This window comes from Numenius arquata, chromosome 4, assembly GCF_964106895.1.
Source record: "Numenius arquata chromosome 4, bNumArq3.hap1.1, whole genome shotgun sequence".
NCBI lineage: Eukaryota > Metazoa > Chordata > Aves > Charadriiformes > Scolopacidae > Numenius > Numenius arquata.
Genome location: NC_133579.1, coordinates 64,579,245 through 64,598,946, shown reverse-complemented (window position 1 = coordinate 64,598,946; position 19,702 = coordinate 64,579,245). Strand labels below are relative to the sequence as shown.

Below are 19,702 nucleotides of genomic sequence, written 5' to 3'. Positions count from 1 at the left end.
TTTGAGAAGTATCTGTAACATTAGCATTCTGTGGGTTATATTAACTCACTCTCCAAATAATACTTCCACATGACAGCACCATATAAAATCCTAAAATCTAGTTGAGCAAAGATTATAAACAAACAAAGAGCACTATAAAATTTGTAACATGCAAAGTTACATTATAGCCAAAACACACAACTAACAAGTGAAAAAAAGCATTAAACCAGGTTTGGGGTGTAAATAGTGACAAAACTAAAAACTATCTTTGACCAGCTGAGTTGCAAAGGCACACAATATTTGTTCCAAGGAAATCTGATTATCTAGTATGTCCATAAATAAACTGGTATCTCTATAGCATCCCTTTCTAAAATTTAGATTTCCTTTAGAAACTCTACTCCCTATTTACAGCTTTGAAAATTCAGACCCATAACCATCTTCGAAATGGATGCCATTTTATGACTGGCTCAGATCCACCCAAGTCTGTATTGCCACTATCAGTCAAGGCCTGTTTTTCCCTCACCAGTTGAAAATGGATCAAAAACAGGCAGAGGGGAAATAATTACCTATCGTATCAGATTACTAACCCAGTTAGTTGACAGTGCAGCCCACCTTTTGTCAAAGCATAATGGGAAACAGCGTTCTGATGTAGCTACCCAAGATAAAATTGTAGATAATTTTTTCCCCCTTCTATTGAAATGTAAATTCTATTTCTTGTATAGAAAATACTGTCTGTCCTGAAGACTTGACACTTGTAGACATTAAACTATTAGGTAACAAATTTATATCCAGTCATCTGCAAAATAAACAGATACACAATGTGCCACCCATTGTAGTTTGCTTCACCCCAGACATAATACTTAATCCAGCAAATGCTTTGTTGTCTTGTCAAACGCAGCTAATAAATTTTCAACTACACCTAATGTTCAATAGAATAGTGCTGTCAACAGAAAAAAAAGAAAAAAAAGTCATGTTTAGGGGGGTCAGCAAGAGGCAAGCAATCGCTTTTGTGAGCTACCATATGTAGTCTCTGTCAAGGTAGAAAATTGAAAGCTTCCACTATTCCTGGGTATGTATGCTTACATAGAACAAGTTCTGAAAGTATGTCATTAAATCTGATAACTCAGTCAAATACTATCAGATGTGTGCAACTCATCACCATCCACCTGTAGGCTACAGAAATGTACATTTGGAAGCTTTTACATCTCAGTGCTGGTGATATCTGCCCCGATATATTCAATTATTTACTGGGGAGGATTGAAATCAGTGTAAGACCAAGGCTGAACTTTCCTTAAATTTCTCTATTTAAAAGGATTTTTTAAAAAAAATATAGTTGTTATTTTATTTTTTTAAAAAGGCCAAATATCAGGTACTCTTAGAGAAGGCAACAGTAAAAGCCAGGAAATTAAAGTTTAGATACAAACATATTTAAGCTACTGATGAAGGGACCGGAAAGCTGCAATTTCAACAGAAGCATCTTAGATGCAGGAAGAGGGATGACAAAAGATCTGCAGATCAAGTGTGACCCAATGACTTAACCTAGAAGAGAAAAGAAAGAAAAAACACCTCTACCTCACCAGCCTTCTTCTCAGAAAGAGTATTTTGGTAAAGGTTGAAAAAAACATATCAGGACTTGTTTGGGAGAGATCACCGATGCAAAAGAGCTGAAAACAAATTTTGTTGTACTGTAAACAGAAGTCCTGAAAGTGGTCATATGACCAGTTTCCCTGAGCTTGAATGAAACTAATCCTGTTAAAGCTTAGAAATATGCATGACTCAGTAGTCAAAGCCACGTGCGTATCTGCCCTTACAAAGTTTCTGCCACCTTTCATTGTCTAAAAACGCTGTGTTGCTGATTTCTAAAGGGCCTCTTTTGCTTTAGTTCTCTTGCCAGAAACAACATCGAAACATTTCATCCTAAACTTTTTTTTTTTTTAGATAAAAAGGGACTTTTAGAAGCAATTTTTAAATCTATCATGTATACAGTTCCCATTTGGACAAAGTCTGAAGTAAACTCAGCAGCATATGTTATGACCATTGTGCAATTCTATTACTTTTATAACTTTTTTTTCTATTATCTAGCTCAATGCTCTGCTTCACTCTTCCATCTTGTGAAGAGATTAACAGTATTCTGTAAATATTTACTACATAGTTCTGCCACGCTGGAAGGGAAGAAATATTAACTTTAAAGAAAAAAAGTAAATATATATATATATAAAAATTTTGTACCATGTGCCTAGAAGAATAGTGGAATGATTTCAAATCACAGTGCAGTCATGAACGCACTAAGTTTCAGGTATCAAGAGAAAATAACCACGCATTTGCTATCTAATTTCTAGTTTCTCAGCTATAAAAATGAAAACAATACACAACCTTTCTAAACTACGGAAGAGTACAATACATCATATTGACTAAAATAAACTCTACTATTGCAAGAAATTGCCAAGATCCACAACAGAACATATTTTTTTTAAATAGCAGATTGATAAGCCTCAGCCAGGAGAGGACAGCACAGAGCACAAGCCAGCTCCTGCAAGAGGTTCTCTGAGCATTGGAATGGATGCACACTAGGAAGAAACTTGCAGGGTAGTTCATATGGCATACCTAATGTTTTCATCCATGAATCTAACATCTTTGAGAGCTTTTCTCTCTGAAAGATAAATTACTAAAAAAAAAAATAAACTGGACAACCCTTGAGATGTTTTCTCCTAGTGTGCACACACACTCAGGGTACATAAATGCCAGTGTTGTAGCAGTATTAACCAGGACATCACACACTCTCTGCCTTCCGCAGAGAGAGATGCTAAATATAAGTAAGGAGGAGGGAAGCTTTTAACCTTCATTTTCTCAGTATCACAGACTATTAAATAATATGTTATGTTTACATTGTAATAGAGAACCCCTGAGGTTAGAAGAAAAGAGACTGGAGAGGTTTGTTTTGCTCCTATACACTATGGGTACAGCAAACAACAAAAGAGAACACCTGGCCGCTGTAAATAGTCTTAAAGCAGAAGGAAGAAAGCTAAAATCTACTTTTCATGACGAGAGTACAACCTCCAATACAAACATGAAACGTGAACAAATTCTAAACCAGTATCTCCACTGACAAATACAAAAATAATTCATCCTTTCTTAAAATAGAATTAGATAGTTATTTTCATGCTACTTGAAAGTAGGAACATCAACGACCAAGAGTGTTAGTGGATTCTCAACACTTTTCAATGCTGCAAACAGATATATACACTGAGTTTTGATTAAGCCCCTTCTTAATGACACCTGGAATTGTCAAAGAATATACTTAATAGGTCAATGGATTACCACTTTGTACCTCTGCACAAAGTAGGACGATTTAAATGAAACCAGAAACAACTGTTTCTTGGTTATGTGAAGGTTGATTTTGTTTCAATATTAAAGTAAGTCTTTAGGAAATACAAGGGCACTTAAAATGTTTATAGGTTTATATACATTTCAAGATTTTACAAGTTTACAGTGGTCCCATTCAGACGACACCTGTGTATCTATATCTATTTCTATTTATACATACACAAAACTCCAGAGAAGTAAAGTTTTGAAGCAGATCCAAGAAACCTGTGAAGCTTCCCACCTCCCTTGTGAGCCAGACCTGCATTCTCACGGCCAGTGCCAATATACACTTAGTATTTTTTACTGTAGTTGTGAAATTGATGGATGCCATCACTGAATTCAAGTTTCCAGTGCTGTGCTATTTTGACCCTCAGACTTTACCATTCAGTTTCTTAATTCCAGTAAAACTTACTTTCTCTCCTGAGCAAGGCATGAGCACTCAGCACTGGTACATTTGGACACTGAAAAACTTACATACAACCCTCTTTTTATTCCCTCTAGCTATTATTCCCTATTTAAGGCATGTTTTTGTGGTACCTCAATTTCTGCAGATTCAGATAGAAAGAACGTATATATTTATTAAATATATTTTCATGCAAGACATTTGCCATCCTTAATCTGGAAGCCAGTATTTTTTAGCATATGGTATTCAAATACACAAAGTTACTATTATAAAATTATCTCAACTGCACACTGAAAGACGCAAGTGTATATAAAGGTATTTCAAACAGTTGTTCCTCCCTAGCCCCACGAGCTAGATATTTTATGAACACATTTCATTCTGGACAGTTATGCAAGGATGAATTACTTGAGGTAATCTATATTTGCAATACAAAAATGTAAAGAATCATATACCCAATGACTTAACATATTTCAGTTCGAACTAACCTTGCTTGAATACAGCAAACCATAACAATAAGCAAGATAAGATCTTATCATAAAAACTTTACATAACAGTACTAATACTGCCTCACCTCAACCTTAAAACATGTTAGGTAGTATTTGCTTTTTAGATGACTGTGTTACGTTGGTAACTTAGACATGCCTCCTGCTCTTGCTGCTACCTTTTACTTCTTCTGTGCCAGGATTTCTATGGTCATCTACAGATTTATTTCAGCATGCTTCATCAACCAAAACTAAACCAAATGACAAATCATTTTCTTCACAAATCTAGTAAGCCTTAGAAACAGCTTAAAACAGAAAAATGCGAGAAGGAGCCACCAGTTAGACTGGGCAAAGCTGCTGTAGAACTGAAACATGTTACTACGTAATCATGAATCCTTCATGATGAGGAAGCTCTCAGTCCCCCTGTTTCTAAACAGCTGATGAAATATATGCTAGATACTAAAAAATTGGCTGAAGGTCCAAAACGCTGGAAAAAGACTGACTAAAGCCAATCTAATGAACACCTCTATTTCACAATCCAGGTGAACAACAAAAATTCCGAGTAGCATCAGATCTGAGAAAGATCAACTTAGTAAGCAAGAAACCATAAAAACATTTCCTATGTGTTTCCAGTCAGCCATGCACCTGCTTTTTAATAGTTAATTTCCAAGGAAAATGTCAGGCAAGACAGTGAAGGTTGTTGTCACAGTCAAAATACAGTATCTATTGTTATTTTTTAGCATGTTGTCATCTTATAGAAAAAATTTAGACTTCCTTGATATGACTATTCTTGAAAGTTCATTAGCTATCAACAACATGAACTTATTACTCCTCTCTCTTCGGTCAGGTACAAGCTTGTCCATCAGTTCATTGCACAGAAAACACATAGAAATTAGGCTGACTGATGTTTAATAGCCATTTTTAAAGATCTGTCACTGTGTGTTTTTCCTGCCTTCCATAGCTTCTGCCAATGCTTTTGATTATTGTAGAGTAAATTTGGACATTTTTGAACCAACTGATCAACAGATTAGAGTATCCTCTAGCCTGGTCTTTCCTTGTTATAGCAGAAGATCCTACTCCTTTTCTCATTGATATTGGCTGCATTAGCCACAGACCGCAGTTGAACTTTTCAGTGAAGAAATATGCAAAGACTTATGCAATCTTCCCTCTTTACAGTAAACTAAAAACTTCTTGGCTACCAAGACAAGCCTTGTCTACCCAAGACAAGCCTTTCATAACTAGTATTGGAAATCTATATGTCTCTCCATCCATTACAGAACCGGTTACTTAGTTTGGTATAAATTTCAAAGTCAACACACAGCTAACGCCTTCCTCTTCCACGAAAATTACTGTCTTTGTAAAATACTTACTCCCAAATAAAGTTACAATCTCTATTAGAAAAACAAGAACCCAAGAGAAATAATTTCGGAAACAATCCTCCTGGCTTCCAGAAACTCACTTAAAATGTCTAATAAATACAAACAAAAAACCCCAGGATTCATTATTCTCCCAAGCATCAGATATTACGAAGTAGCTGCTTTCTCGGGAACAGAATGAGCTTAGCGTTATCTTTGGTTTTGTATTGAGCTAGTCTGTGTTGAAAGCTGTCAAATCAGTCAAAAAAAACGTTATGGTAAGCTACAGATAAAGTGACATTTTACATAATCTGCATGGCTTGTCTGTTAATGTTAGCTTTATTATTTTCCTTTTTCAGCATTATGTAAAGATGAGATAGTAATGAACTGAAAAGGCAAAGAGCAATGCATTTGATAGAAATTTCCATCCCTTCTTTCAAATTCAAGAGACAATTAATTGACATAAGTCAATGTACTTGACTTCATTCTCATAAATAAAGCCTAGTCACAAAGCCACAGTCACACCTTATTCAAAGCAAAAGATAATAGCAATTGTCAAGCTGATCAAACATTAACATTAGTAGGTAGAGTAAGCCTGAATTTAAGATTTACTGAAAATGGTAATGTGTTCCATCTACATACCACAGACAAAGCAATAATACATGACAGAGTTTTTAGCCATTGCATTTTATTTAGGACAGATACTTGTACATATCATTGTGTACATCCAGCAAGTTGAGCTGCAAAAGTTGCATTTGTCCTATGGAACATAATAGTGTGAAAATTTCCTAGAAATAGCTAGACAAAAGTCTAACAAGTAACAGCCTGCGACACATGTCAAAAACACATTCATGCTAGAAAAGACACCAACTAGTTGAAGACAAAGCCCTTCTAAAATTGAACACCAAGGGAAAGGCTTGAGTTAGATACAGAATCTCTGAAACCTAGCTAGGACAACAGAACCATCTGTGTTCTTCCTACACTTATGACTCTCCCAAAGAAACCAGTAGCAAGAACAGGTAAACTGAAAAATAAACAGCCTGCTGGGTCAACATAAAATTAACATTATCAAATGTAGAACTGAAACAGTTCCTTAGTAGTTTTACTTAATACAAGAATTACTGTAACTCTTGCAAATGTTCAAGTAGAAAATTAAAAATAGAATTTACCTTTGAAGGTCTCAAGTTCCTTCCTGTTGAAGAAAAGCAGAATTAAAAAAACAATTATTAGAAATACTACACCTAGAACTACAGGAGATATTTTACATGGTTTAAGACTCATTAAAAGATAAAAACAAAGAATTTGATTAGCATCATATATAAGGGTAATATTACTACATGTGTTTATCTAAAGCAAACACTATTAACCTGTTTAGAAATTAGGCTACCACTAATTTATAAACATGTACAATTATACAAATATTGCACATTTATATGTAGTCACATAATTTCTAGATACACTATGGCAAAAATAACCAAAACTTCTTAATGCTTTAGGTAATAAAACATCCATTGCTTAGTAGAGCTTTGCCCATTTATAGCACAGTAAATAGCAATTAGTGTTCCTTTTTCACTAATGCTACACAAAATCCTTTTGGTAACAGTGAAGGAGAAAAATTTAACAATATCACTCAGTTACAACACACTTTAAAGGCAACAGAGGCATATAGTGACATTCCTCAGAGGAAAGGATTTTAAAGTACAGAAAGTGACAGATAACCCACTATATTCATATACCAGAAAGCTAAGAAATGAAATCAACAGCAATAGTACCTTTTTTCCTTCATATCAGGCCAACTTTCACTTTTAGTAGCTATGCAAGTGTAAATGCAAATGCTATAAAACCAAGAAATACATTCTCGGTTTTCAAGAAATTGCAAAATGCTCCATTTGCCATCACTACGGAGTAGTAATTGTCACTAATTTAGAGGCTAAAGAAGAATAGCTCAGATAAGGCAGAACGCTCGCCTTTTCCTTACAAAATACTCTGTTATAACAAAAATCTTTTCAGTCTGTGCCTTGCAGACTTCCTAGTTAGATTCTGAATTTTGAAAGCAAAAGTGGTAAGAAAAATAAGTTAAAAAAAAAAAAAGACTGAACCAACAGTTGTCCAGAAATTATTCTATTCACTGTCCATATACTGAAGCATGCTTCCGTCATTACTATCATCTACCATATACACTGTTTCACAATACAAATGCTATACCATAACTCCTTCTACTCCCTAACAGATAATACAATTCAGCATTTATTCTTCCATCAAGAACAAATAAAACTGTTTTGAGCCTGAAACAGTTTATTTTCTAAGCAGGACAAAGTATTCGAAAAGAAGCAAGAGAATACAATTACCTCCATGTTTTCAGTTAACATCCCACTTTTGTCACCAAATGTCAAATACAGGTTTTTGAAAAATGGGCACTTTACCAGGAAATAAGCTATAGTGTGATTTACAGTAGAGAAGCCTATTAGCTGTAACTTCCTGTGAGTATTTCCCTTCCTGCTTCTCCTCCATCCCTTTCCCGAGCTAGTATCTCCCTTTTCTACCCGAGAAAAAAAAGCTACTTCACAAGACTTATGATTTGCAGGTTCATGTCCTAATATATTTTTCCTACCTGCATAGTCTAAATTACAGAACTCCTAAACACTCTCACAAGTCGCACTCCTTATTTTTTTAATAATGGCATACTAGTTGAGAAAACAACAATCACAGGAAATACATGTTTTCCACAGACTGAAACAAAACCATACTGAGGAAACATCTTGTGAAAGTAAGAGGAAAAAAAAACACACTACTTGTGCCTAAAATCAAGAGGTCTTTTGCCACTTGTGTCCAAAAGGGAAGATGAAACAATTACTATCATTGTGTTCAAACAGATTAGCAAACAAGATGGTAATACACTAACCAACTGACAGTGATATTCAGGGCTTTTGTCTAAAACCCCAAATTTTCCCTTTCAAAATCCACCAGTATTTTTAGGCTTGATGCATTAATGTGCTGTCACTATATCCACATATATAATTGCCATTCATTAAGAAAGTTGGAAACTAATATTTGTCAAAATTGTTTTTTTAGAACATACACCTCTGAAAAATTTAACATACTAGCATGCAGGAAAAATACAGATTTGGAATCTAAAGATCTGCATTTCCTAGTATCCATATACAAATTCAGATCCAAAGACTGATGACTGTTTATACTTTAGAAAACATGAATGCATCAATCACATCTTGCGGTTTCTCACAGCACTCAATAAAATTTGGAAACATATATTAAAAAACATGGTTATTGAAAATATGCTCTGCATCAGCAACATGGAAGATTTTTTTATTTAATCAAGTTATCCAAATAAAAACTTGAGGTTTTTAAATTTTAATCCTAAATCTTGTTCATCATCAGCTTTGGCAAGAACCAGACACTAAACTTAAAGTGGAAAGGAGACTATGACTTGTAAAGACAAAGGAAAAACAGATGAAAGATTATATCAGTACATTTTCTAGATGTGTAATTACAAAATTCTAAACAGACATACAGAAAAAAATACTAGAGCATTAAATTTCTCTTCCCCTTTTTAAGTAAGGAATTATTTTTGTATTTACTGATAAACTGAAAGGAAGAAGATACCTCCGACATCATCTCTATGAATCTAGAGACAAAAAAATCATCTGCAGAAGTTAATACATTTAACTTACATTAAAAAGTAAAGTACGTATTTGGAACACAGACACTCCATAAAAAAAAAAAGCAGTTAGCTTGAGTAATTAAACCAAAAAAAGATTAAACTGAAAACAGTTTTGTAAAGCAATCATCTTCAAAACAAGGTCAAAAGACAAGCAGGAGAAAAAACCTGCATTGGAAGTAGGCCTGGCTGAGTAGCTAGGACTGCTGCCTTTTACTATTTCAGATCTTGCCATATTAAATTACCAGCTTTGCTGTTATAAATTACATTTTCGTATTTGTTTTGCTTTTACTGTAAATTGTTCATCCTTTGAGATCATTTTTCATATTAGGTTTATACAAAAGCCATAGCAGCAGACCTCAGCCTTTGATGGATAGCTTACTAACAACATCACACTAGAAGGCAAAACTGCAAAACCAAGATGAATCATCTCAGCAGAAGAGTTCTGTCAACTGTTTCAGCTCAAACGTATATTACACTATACATGTTTTCCACCGGAAAAGGCTAACCTTCCCCTCTACCTCATTTGTCTAACTACTTTAAGGTAATTGAAAGCTTTCCAGAGAGAACTGTTTCTGGATTTTACAGAATTTTCATTAAAAAAAATAAAAATCAGGCACTTCACAGATGGATGAGATAATCCTTTCCATTATTATTAGAAAGAAAACATACACCTGCCTTGCCCCTAGCTTCACTACACATGAAGACTCTTGAAGCCCAGTGTGGGCTGCTCAGCATCCATCCAGGATTAAAGAAACTCCCATGCCAAGCCTGACACCTAATCAATAAAACATATTATTTGGCATCTGACTATATGCTCTTTTACTTTAGCTACTAAATAGATTAGTGCCAACAAATCTGGCTATTTACACACATAACAATATTCTTTACTTTTTTTACAATTAACAGTAAGCTTTCAGAAGAAAGGACTTAATTAATAGTTGTATTATAATATAACATAAATACCTCCTCTCAATGAAAGAAGTTTAGTACCACTGAAAAAGAAAAAAAGTCTAAAATAACAGGCTAAACACTAAAATAATTGGACTATAAAGGCATGGAGGTGCTTTAAAAGTAATCTTGTTCTGCGTGCAGTGCAACTCATGTTGCCCAGTTTCTTTCCTGAGAGGCAAGAGGCTACACTGGAGTTAGGCCCATGAAAACTGTCTGGCCACGCATATAGGCAATAATTTTCATCTCTTCCTTTCCAGTTCCTTGTTTTCATAAAATAGATAGGGGACTTAATTAGCCTGTGAAATTCTATACCCCTCAAATTCAGATGAAAATGACTAGCACAATAGCAAAGGGCAACAACTGTCAGCAAAACCCCAATTGCATAAGCCTGGTTGCTTACTTCTTCAAGATAATACTTAAGTGAGGACAAAGATGATATTCAGGTATACTTTAATGCCGGCATAAGAGACACACTAATCAGATTCTTGGCCCCTTTTGAGCATGATGGACATCGGTAAATCTGCCTATAAATCCCTCTATGCACGATGCCTAAACAGGCACAGCTGATAATGTCTCATGGTTCAAAATAACCTAAGGAAATGAAATCTAAGCATTGTTAATGCAAGAGAGGCCACTGAGAACTTTCCTGAAACATCTCATCAAAAAAGACCTGAGCCACAGGTATAGAGGGAAAGGATATATACAGACATCAAAAAACCACAATACTCCATTTCAGACTGAAGTATACCTTTTATACAAATTTTTATTTGCAATAAGTACAATGAATTCTGAAGTGAATTAAAACTGTAGTGCCTTGAAGCTCTGTTGAGACAGGATGTGTCTTTTGAATTATCATTTTTAAGCTACCTGGAATGTTCTGATGATCATGTCAGTGGTCTCAACTTCTTCATTTACAGAGAAGTTGAGCATCAGGGTTTATGGTGAGAAAATATAATTTGAGACTACAGGTGAAACAACTGTCTGCAGTATGTAACTAGTCCCACAGAGTAACTGACATGAACAGAACTTACACAAATAGTTAGAAGGCAAATACAAATTCCCAAATACCTTCCTATTCCCCACTTACGACTATTGGATTAACCCTACTTTAGTCACTGGGCGGAAGAGATGGACACTAGATTATTATATTATATTGGGTATTATTATATTATATTGGTTATCACTGATAAACAAAAATAAATCCAAAAAGAGAAGTATGGGAGGAGGAGTCAAAACCATCCTGCTTTAAGTTACTAAAATCAATGGGGATTTAGCTTGCTCAACAAAAGTAAGACAAAGTTCTCAGGTTCTACTGTATCTTGCAAAGGGCTGTAACACTAAGATAAATTTTCCTAATGTAATAAAACACCAGGGAATTCAGTTAAATACCTAGAGATCACAGAAACACCACATTCTTCACAATCATGCCAGCAGCCAGAACTGACAGTTCCATATTTTATCTTCAAGAAAAGAGTAGGCAGATAAGAAAATAACAGTCAAAATTGTTCCTGACATTCATTTATATAACACTAGCTCTGAAAGTAACAGCCAATAAATTCAAACTACTAGACCTATGCATAAACAAAAGACAAACTCAAGACAGCTTATGAATGGTAAAAATTGAGGACTAAATTTGAAAGATTGTGTTTATAAGTGTTCAGTTGTAAATACTATTTGTAAACAAAAATCAACATTTAAAGAAAGTATAGCTCCTTATGTGCAATTTAATTTAAAAATATTTCTGGCATGTAACAAGATCCAAAACAAAACCTAAGATATATTGCATTTCATCTGTTACATCTGGTAGTTAAGTTTTCAAAATGATACCAAAAAAAATTTCCTTCCATAGCCTGATTCAAGCTTTAGTAAGCTAAAAAGCCCTGAAAGGGAATTTCCTCTGAATGTCATCAGAAGTAAAAGCCAAAAACCTGAGAACTCAAAATTTATGTCACTTGCATGGTGCACACAAATAATTCAAGTACTTTTTTGTGTACTTTGGATTAGTGCTTACAGCAATGACACAAAATTGTTTTCCCTCCCCCAGATCCCTTGAGCACCCTTTTCAGATCACTTAGGCCAGCTACCACTTTGAAATACCTTTGAGACTGAACTAATGAAAAGCCTTTAAGTAATGAAAAATCAATAAAAACTAAAACTACCACTAAAATACTGTTGAAATTAAGCCTCAGGCAAGGTTTTCTGTTTATCTGAAGAAACACTGAAGACAGGTCAGGATTCTTCACCATCAAATGTGAAAATTTATCCAGTAAAAGAGAAGAGCAAAGAACCAAATGAATTTACACAATGTTGCAATGGAGATTTTTTTGCATGCATACACAAATGCAGCTACAAAAGTAACTGAAGTCGTTCTGTGTCTTCCAGCAAAACTTCTACATAACTTCATTCCAGAAGATAGAACGGATCAAAGCAACAGTTTCTAACAGAAATCGCAAACATTAACTGGTAATCAAGCTAATAAACACAACTAAAACCAAATACTACCCTAATATACTCAGCAGCTTCAGGGTACAGTGAAAGCATTTCTCTTTGGATTTTTCCAAAAAAAGAAACAAATGCTTATCTTCATGAAGAACATAGGGGGTCACCTTTCAGGTGCTATCATTCAAAAGAACAGTAAAAATGAGGGAGATAGCATTAAAAACAGAAGAAATGGTAGAAGTGAAATCATTAAAAGCAACCAAGTGTTTTGTCCTCTGCTAAGAGACCGATACAGGCCATTTAGCATTGGAACCATTCCAAACTGGAATCTGAGATGCAGAATAAATTCTTAGCTCCCTCTAAAAACTTATGCCTTCAGACATAAAATTTTGCACCGGACCTAGTTGGTTTTTGTTTTGAACTCTTCTTCATATGCAGTGTCATTGGATCACTAGAAGATACATATATCAGCACAGTCTATTTTTATCATACAACCAAAAGTTTAGGAATCAAAGTTTAAAGCTGAAATTTGAGAGAAGAAATTTAAAAGAACTTACGAACAACTACAAGAAGAAATGCAAAGAAATTTGAGAAGCTACAACAAAATTTAAGAGAAGCTGAAGTTTAAGAGGAGGTACAAGCAACTCCACCATCACCTCCACCATCTTTACTCTTTCCTAGAAAGAAAAAAGGTTCCTGCAAACCTGTTTTTGGTAAACAGCCACACAAAAAAATCCAGACCTTCTTTCAACTTGGTCATCAATTTCCCCATAAATATTAAAAGAAAAACAATTACAGTATTCAAAAACTGGCCAAACTTTATTCACTAAGTGACACATAATATGCCACAAGTCCACAAAAAAATGCGTATAACCCCATATGTACTCTTTACCGAAAATGCTGAATGTGGTTCCACACAGCATGAATGCAACTGGCAGACAGAAGTTACAATCTGTACTACTTCGGGCATCCTCAACACATCCCTTTGACACAGGAATGTAAAATGTCCCTTACAAAGGTGTCATTAATAAATGCATTTAACACATTATTTCAACAGTTTATAAACTGGTTTTGGATGTAAGTGAAAAGGAATTATTAAAGATCTCGAGAAAATTATTCATAGTGAAGACAGACAGAACAGTAGGTACTGTACCTTGCTCAAAAGCACAGAATGGATATTAATGTGGTAATGACAGACACCTAAACCCTGTTCTCCTGCCACTAGCCACAGTGAATGAATTAATTTGTTAAATAATGCAGTTTTGAGGTTAGGTTAGGGAGAGTACAAAATGATGATTAAGGCAGTCCCAAACCATCTGTTTCTATTATTGTTACAAAAAAAATTACAGTAAGAATATGTGGTCCTAACAGATTGACAGGATTTGCAGATTATGCCCAATAAGCAGCACTACATAAAGGTAAAGAAAAGTTATGCAGGATTGACAAAATGTTTAACATTATATAGAAAACATTAGTAAAAGGTGTTGTAAGATGCAGAGGATCCAACACAAACATTCAGTCTTCAATCACAGGTCACAAAAGCCAACAAAGAAAAAATCTTTTATATGCCTATTCAAAAGAAAATGAAACCGTTAAGGAGAAGGTACGCAATGAATCTCTTTATAACAATGTCATTATCTCTCCACATCAAGCAAAAACCACCACAAAAGAAGGGCAAAATTAAATCAACTTAAAAGTGACAGAAATTATACTGCACATTCACACTTTGCAAATCTCATAAAAAACTGCCAAAACCCATACAATCCTTTGATCTGCTTGTATTCAGTCTTGCCCAATGTTTTCAAATACTTGGAGCACTGATGGGAATAAAATAATGAAGCAGCGTGCTCCTTTGGGTTTGATGCATGCAAAATACTGCACTGCAAGTGTTCTTGCAAACAAAAGAAAGTTCAGGGCCCTAAAATTACACAAGAGGAAGCACCATTATCAAGGGAACTTTTCCAAAGTTGTGCATGCCCAGTTCTTCAGGATCAATAGGAATTCTCATTTGATGTGTCTTGTCCAAAGAAGTGCAATAACTGATGGCCATAAAATTAATTCCAGACAGTTATCACTATGAAAACACTTGCTACCAATTGTGCTGTATGCAAGCTCATGAACAGCAGGATGGAAAAGATCTCTGCAATGTGAACTTTGCTTTGAGCACATTACAGTCATACAATTAATGCTTAATGAAAACTCAAAGCCAGTCATCCACTGCACATCTACCATGAAAGCTGTTCTGAAGATAATAAAAGTTCTGCATCCACCCCTGTAAAATCATTATTTATGTACACATATTTAGGTACACAGAGGTATAGCAGCTGAAAATCTATGCCACCAGAAGACTGATGAAGAAGGTTCAGATTAGATACTAGGAAAAATTTTTACACTGAAAGGGCTATTAAGCATTGGAACAGGCTGCCCAGGGAAGTGGCTGAGGCACCATCTGTGGAGGTATTTAAAAGACAGGTTGACGTAGTGCTTAGAGACATGGTTTAGTGACAGTTTTTTTATCAGTTAGATTGATGGTTGGACTAGATGACTTTAAAAGGTCTCTTCCAACCTAGACAATTCAATGATTCTATGAAGAAGAATATGGCATGAAACCTTACTTTGATGAAATTTTTGATGAGAACTATTAAACATGTAGCTAGGGACTTAGAAATAATTCACAGTACATTTAATGTTGAAAAGACAAAATACACTTCTTTGAAACATTTGCAACGATATAGTTTTTACATATAAAAAATTTAATTTGATAAATTACGTGTGAAGCTTAAAAGGGTTATGAAGGTACAATTTAAATTTATCACTGCCAGATGGGAAGGATTCCTCACTGAAGATGTACTGTACAGTGTACTGTTCTAGCTTATCACTTGAGGAACTCTATGGGATCTAAACAAGATCTACAGACATAGAAGTCTTCTTTTTGGCAACACGATTTTATATGGCAACGTATTACCCTTTCCATCTTCTCTCTTTTGACCTTGGTAAAAAAAAAAAATTATTCATTTAGGTTAAACAAGACCACATCTAAGTGCAACAATCCTTACTGTCCCTTATGCTCCCAAAGCAATCTGAAAGAGGGGTAAAGCCAACAGAAGACCATAAAGAGAAGAAATAAACTTAACAGTGGGAAATGATTAAGACATTGTCTCACATACACATCTGTAATCTACACAATGCAATTGCTGCAAATTTTATACCTTTCTGAATGAGAAAATGAATCAAACATTCTTCGCCTCCAGAAGCATAAAAATCACCATCATAGCATTGCAATGCATCTAAAGAATTATGACAATCTGTAAAACTCCTCATCTACTCCACTAATTACCAAAGCATGAGGTTACACTTTATCTGACAAGAAATAAACCTTTAAAATATAAAAATTAGGAATAAATATACATTTCAAAAACATTTTCTCTTCAGGTAAAGCATTTCTTTAAATCTCACCAGAAATGAAAAAAAAATTAGTCCCACTAAGGTTTGCAACAGCATCAGGGTATAATTCAGACTCAGGATTTTAGTTTTCATTAGTTTTCCTTCAATGTCTGTTCTCAAAGCAGGCAAGTACTGTAAAACAGAAAGGATTCTTAAACAAGACATCCTAAAAAAAATTAAAATTCAGGCAACTATGTTTAAATTCAATGACACACAGTGAAATGTATTCACTCATTTCCAGTGACAAGGACTCTTTGCTATCTTCAAAGTATTCCTACAAATTGTTGCAGTTGGGCAGCTCCTTTTAATTGATAAAATAACCAGGAGTTTCCAGTTTCAAAAAACGGTGATCCATCTGTAATGGATACAAATGGTACTAAGAGCTTCGTAGGAAGTACAGCTTCAGGACAGAAACATTATATCTTATGCCATAAGCCTGCAATTTGGTGCACATAAAAATTGGCACCAAAGTAAGCTTCTGCCAGTGCTTCCTAAAGGACACAGTGATTTTTCTGCAATCAGAAGCAGTACATCCTCAGTAGGAGGATGAAGGGAAGGGAAGAAGAATTGTGCTCAACTTAGAAAAGGACAGGAAACAAACCAGCATGGTTTAATGCTAACATACATGGAAACAATTGCAGCAAGACTAACTAGAGAAAACAAGGGTGGAATCTAGACTTCACACAACAGTACTAGTACCCTGATCAATAGATTTTAAACAAACAAAAGCAACATTAAAAATCTAGAGTTAAGCATACAGAAAAACAATCGATGCCCCCAAACACCAGGCTTTAAAATATATTGTGGAAAACACCTTGGACTGATGAATCTACTTTGAAACTAAAACTCAACACAATGACAAAAGAGAAAAAAAAAAAAAAAAATCTGTTTGAACTGAAATAGTTGCTTTATTTAATAGGGAGACCTATTTCTGAAAATCAGTTCCCATAGTTACCATAAGCTGCATTTCAAAGGTTTAACGTTGACCTAAAGCACTTTCTTCTAAATCTTTCACATAGAAAGATTTTTCAAAAGACTTGAAATACGTGAGCTTCTAGCCTAAGCTCTATAGTGACTTTATAATAAAATTACTTTGTTACATGCTTAAAATAACCACAATTTCTAGAGTCTGTGTTCATCTCAGTTTTCATCCCTATATTGTCAAAATACAGGAAATACTTTTTTTTTTTGTTACACAAACCCACTCACTTCCTGAAAATAATTTTTGTGTTAAAGAGAGAGTGTAGACTCCTGAACCCCCACTTGATTCTTTCCGGAGCTGGTATCACACTAAAAACCCCAAACACTAAAGACAGGAAGACAGAATGAGTTCCAAATATACATAACAAATCACACTCACATTAAATTAACTGGCTGTTCACTCTTCAGGTACCTACATTGGCAAGTGTCCTTCTAGTAACGAGCTAGCAGTTAATTTCTTACCTAAATAAATACAGTGGTAATGATCAACCAGAAATTACATGCATTTTTCCTGTTTTGTCTAAATCTGACCAAATGTAATCAGCTTATAATTACATTAAGTAGTTTGCTTAGAATTCTATTTATAGAACTGATTAGATGCTGCTAAGCAGAGTAGGCAACAGTTTAATGCTTTATTTTGATGTTGAAAGCAGAGGCTATGGGAGGGGGAGAGAGGATGGCAAAGAGAACAAACAAAACTCAGAAAACTTCAGAAATATTACTGTATTTTAGGGGTTAATTTCTTGCTTTATGCACATTTAAATCTGTGTGTTATTTGGTTAAATAGCACATATTTAGAATTTTGAAATTATTACTATTAAATATTTAACTACTTAAATAGGTCTGAACAAGTGAATAATCAGCCATACTGATTACTGTTGACTCTTCCTGGAGAAAGAGAAAATGTTGTTGCCCTGGCTTGGGAAAGAGAGAATCCAGGCTGCAGGAAAACGACAAAACCACTGCTGAAGCCCTGGCCTGAAGTTAAGCTAAATTCATGGGTTGTGAAAAACTAGAGGATATGACATGAAAAATCGCTGGATGTGACACATAATATAGCAAGAAACTGACAAAAGCTACAGGCAGTACCATGAGTGATGGTTGGATTTCACAGATGGTTGAAGGCCAGTTAAGTTAGAAACAGCCAAACTTCACAAAAAATTGAAGGGGGATCTTTAAGGTATCGGGGACCTTCTGGAGGCAGAACTTGCAACGCCAGCAGTACTTCCATAACCCTATCTGTAACACCACAGAAGGCCAAGATTCCCTACGTAACAGTATCAGAAATACCAAATTTGAGTAGCAAAACCAGGACCAATAGGGAAAAAGTAATTAGGGGTGGATTGTTTACTTGAGAGGAGACTGGGATTAAAAAAAAAAAAAAAGAAAAAGAGCTACAAAAATAGCAAAAGGAGGGTCAAAAAAGAGGAAAACAGGTAAGCTATGCGAAATGTGACCAGTGCTGCCTGGTGCAGTCCTGCGCCCCTGATCACCACATCCTAATTAAGACTGTAAACCAAACCAGTCATTCCAAGTCAAACTTGCTTCTGCAATCAAGAGAAGTGAGGAGGGTGCCAGGGTGCTTCCCCTGGCTAACAGGAGGACACCTGGTTGGAGAGATCAAGTAACCTGGTTATCCCCATGTCAGTGCTGGCTCCAGGTCTGTCAGCATCTGCATCTACCCACTGCTCCCTAACACAGGCTGTCAGAGACTGTCTTTGACAAATTGCTTCAATTTGACCCCTCGTTTCCTCATTTATATAATGGACTTAATATAGCTTTTCTTATCTCCTTCAGTAAGGTTACTTTTGACACTGTCAGTCTCAGTACTTTATCTTTTAGGTAAACATGAACCTCAAGAGTTGGAGGTTCTGACTTTTCACACATACTGCTACACATTGAACTTTGATTCCAAGTAGTAATGCCTGGTTTTGCAAGTAAGAGAATGGCAGACTGAAAGGAAGATAGAGGAAAATACAGTTCCTAACTTTACAAGTACACGGGGGAAAAAAAAAATAAATCAAAAAACAGGGCAAGGGATGAAAAGAAACAACAATTTATCAGTCCTTATTAACACTAGCCATTACTCCACTTGTTTATAGACAATAAGTACGACTTCATCTTAACAATGTAGGAATAATTTTCCAAAGACACGCACTCTTTTGTTCATCACCAAGTTAGACCAACATTCAATGAATCTATTAATAAATTTGCAACTTCCCGTCAAAGACTACTGTTTCTTTAAGAGATGAAAATAAAAGGGATTATATCATATATAGGGAAAAAATAATCACTGAAGGCTTGTATTTTTAGCAATTGTTTTATTTACCTTTTTGTTTTCTTGTAGTTTTCCAGCTGTAATGTCTGCATACATTTGTATCTTTCCAACTCACACTGTTCACACAGGTCCTCAAGACACAATAGATGATTCTCCATTTCCTCAAAGTTTGCCTCTAGCTGGGCTGTAAGAAATACTTATATGAATATCAAATTGTATCAATAGATGTACAACTCACCTGAACAGAAACAAGAATTCAAAAAGGTATGTAATTAAGATGGTAATAATTACACATATATTAAGTGTCTCAAAAAGATAAATAAATCTCAGTTCATATCACACTGTAAA

At 35.0% G+C, this 19,702-nt stretch overlaps 1 protein-coding gene across 4 annotated transcripts in view; it reads right to left on the bottom strand.

The window, feature by feature from the left end:
- The window catches only part of DTNBP1 (dystrobrevin binding protein 1), a 71,264-nt gene that overhangs the window by 33,972 nt on the left and 17,590 nt on the right, over positions 1–19,702 (bottom strand). For all 4 annotated transcript variants that reach the window (XM_074146402.1, XM_074146403.1, XM_074146404.1 and 1 more), the window contains 2 exons: positions 19,406–19,538; positions 6,752–6,774 (listed from right to left, as the gene is read on the bottom strand). In XM_074146402.1, the coding sequence (XP_074002503.1) occupies positions 6,752–6,774; positions 19,406–19,538 (156 nt within the window). The remainder of the gene's footprint in view (positions 1–6,751; positions 6,775–19,405; positions 19,539–19,702) is intronic.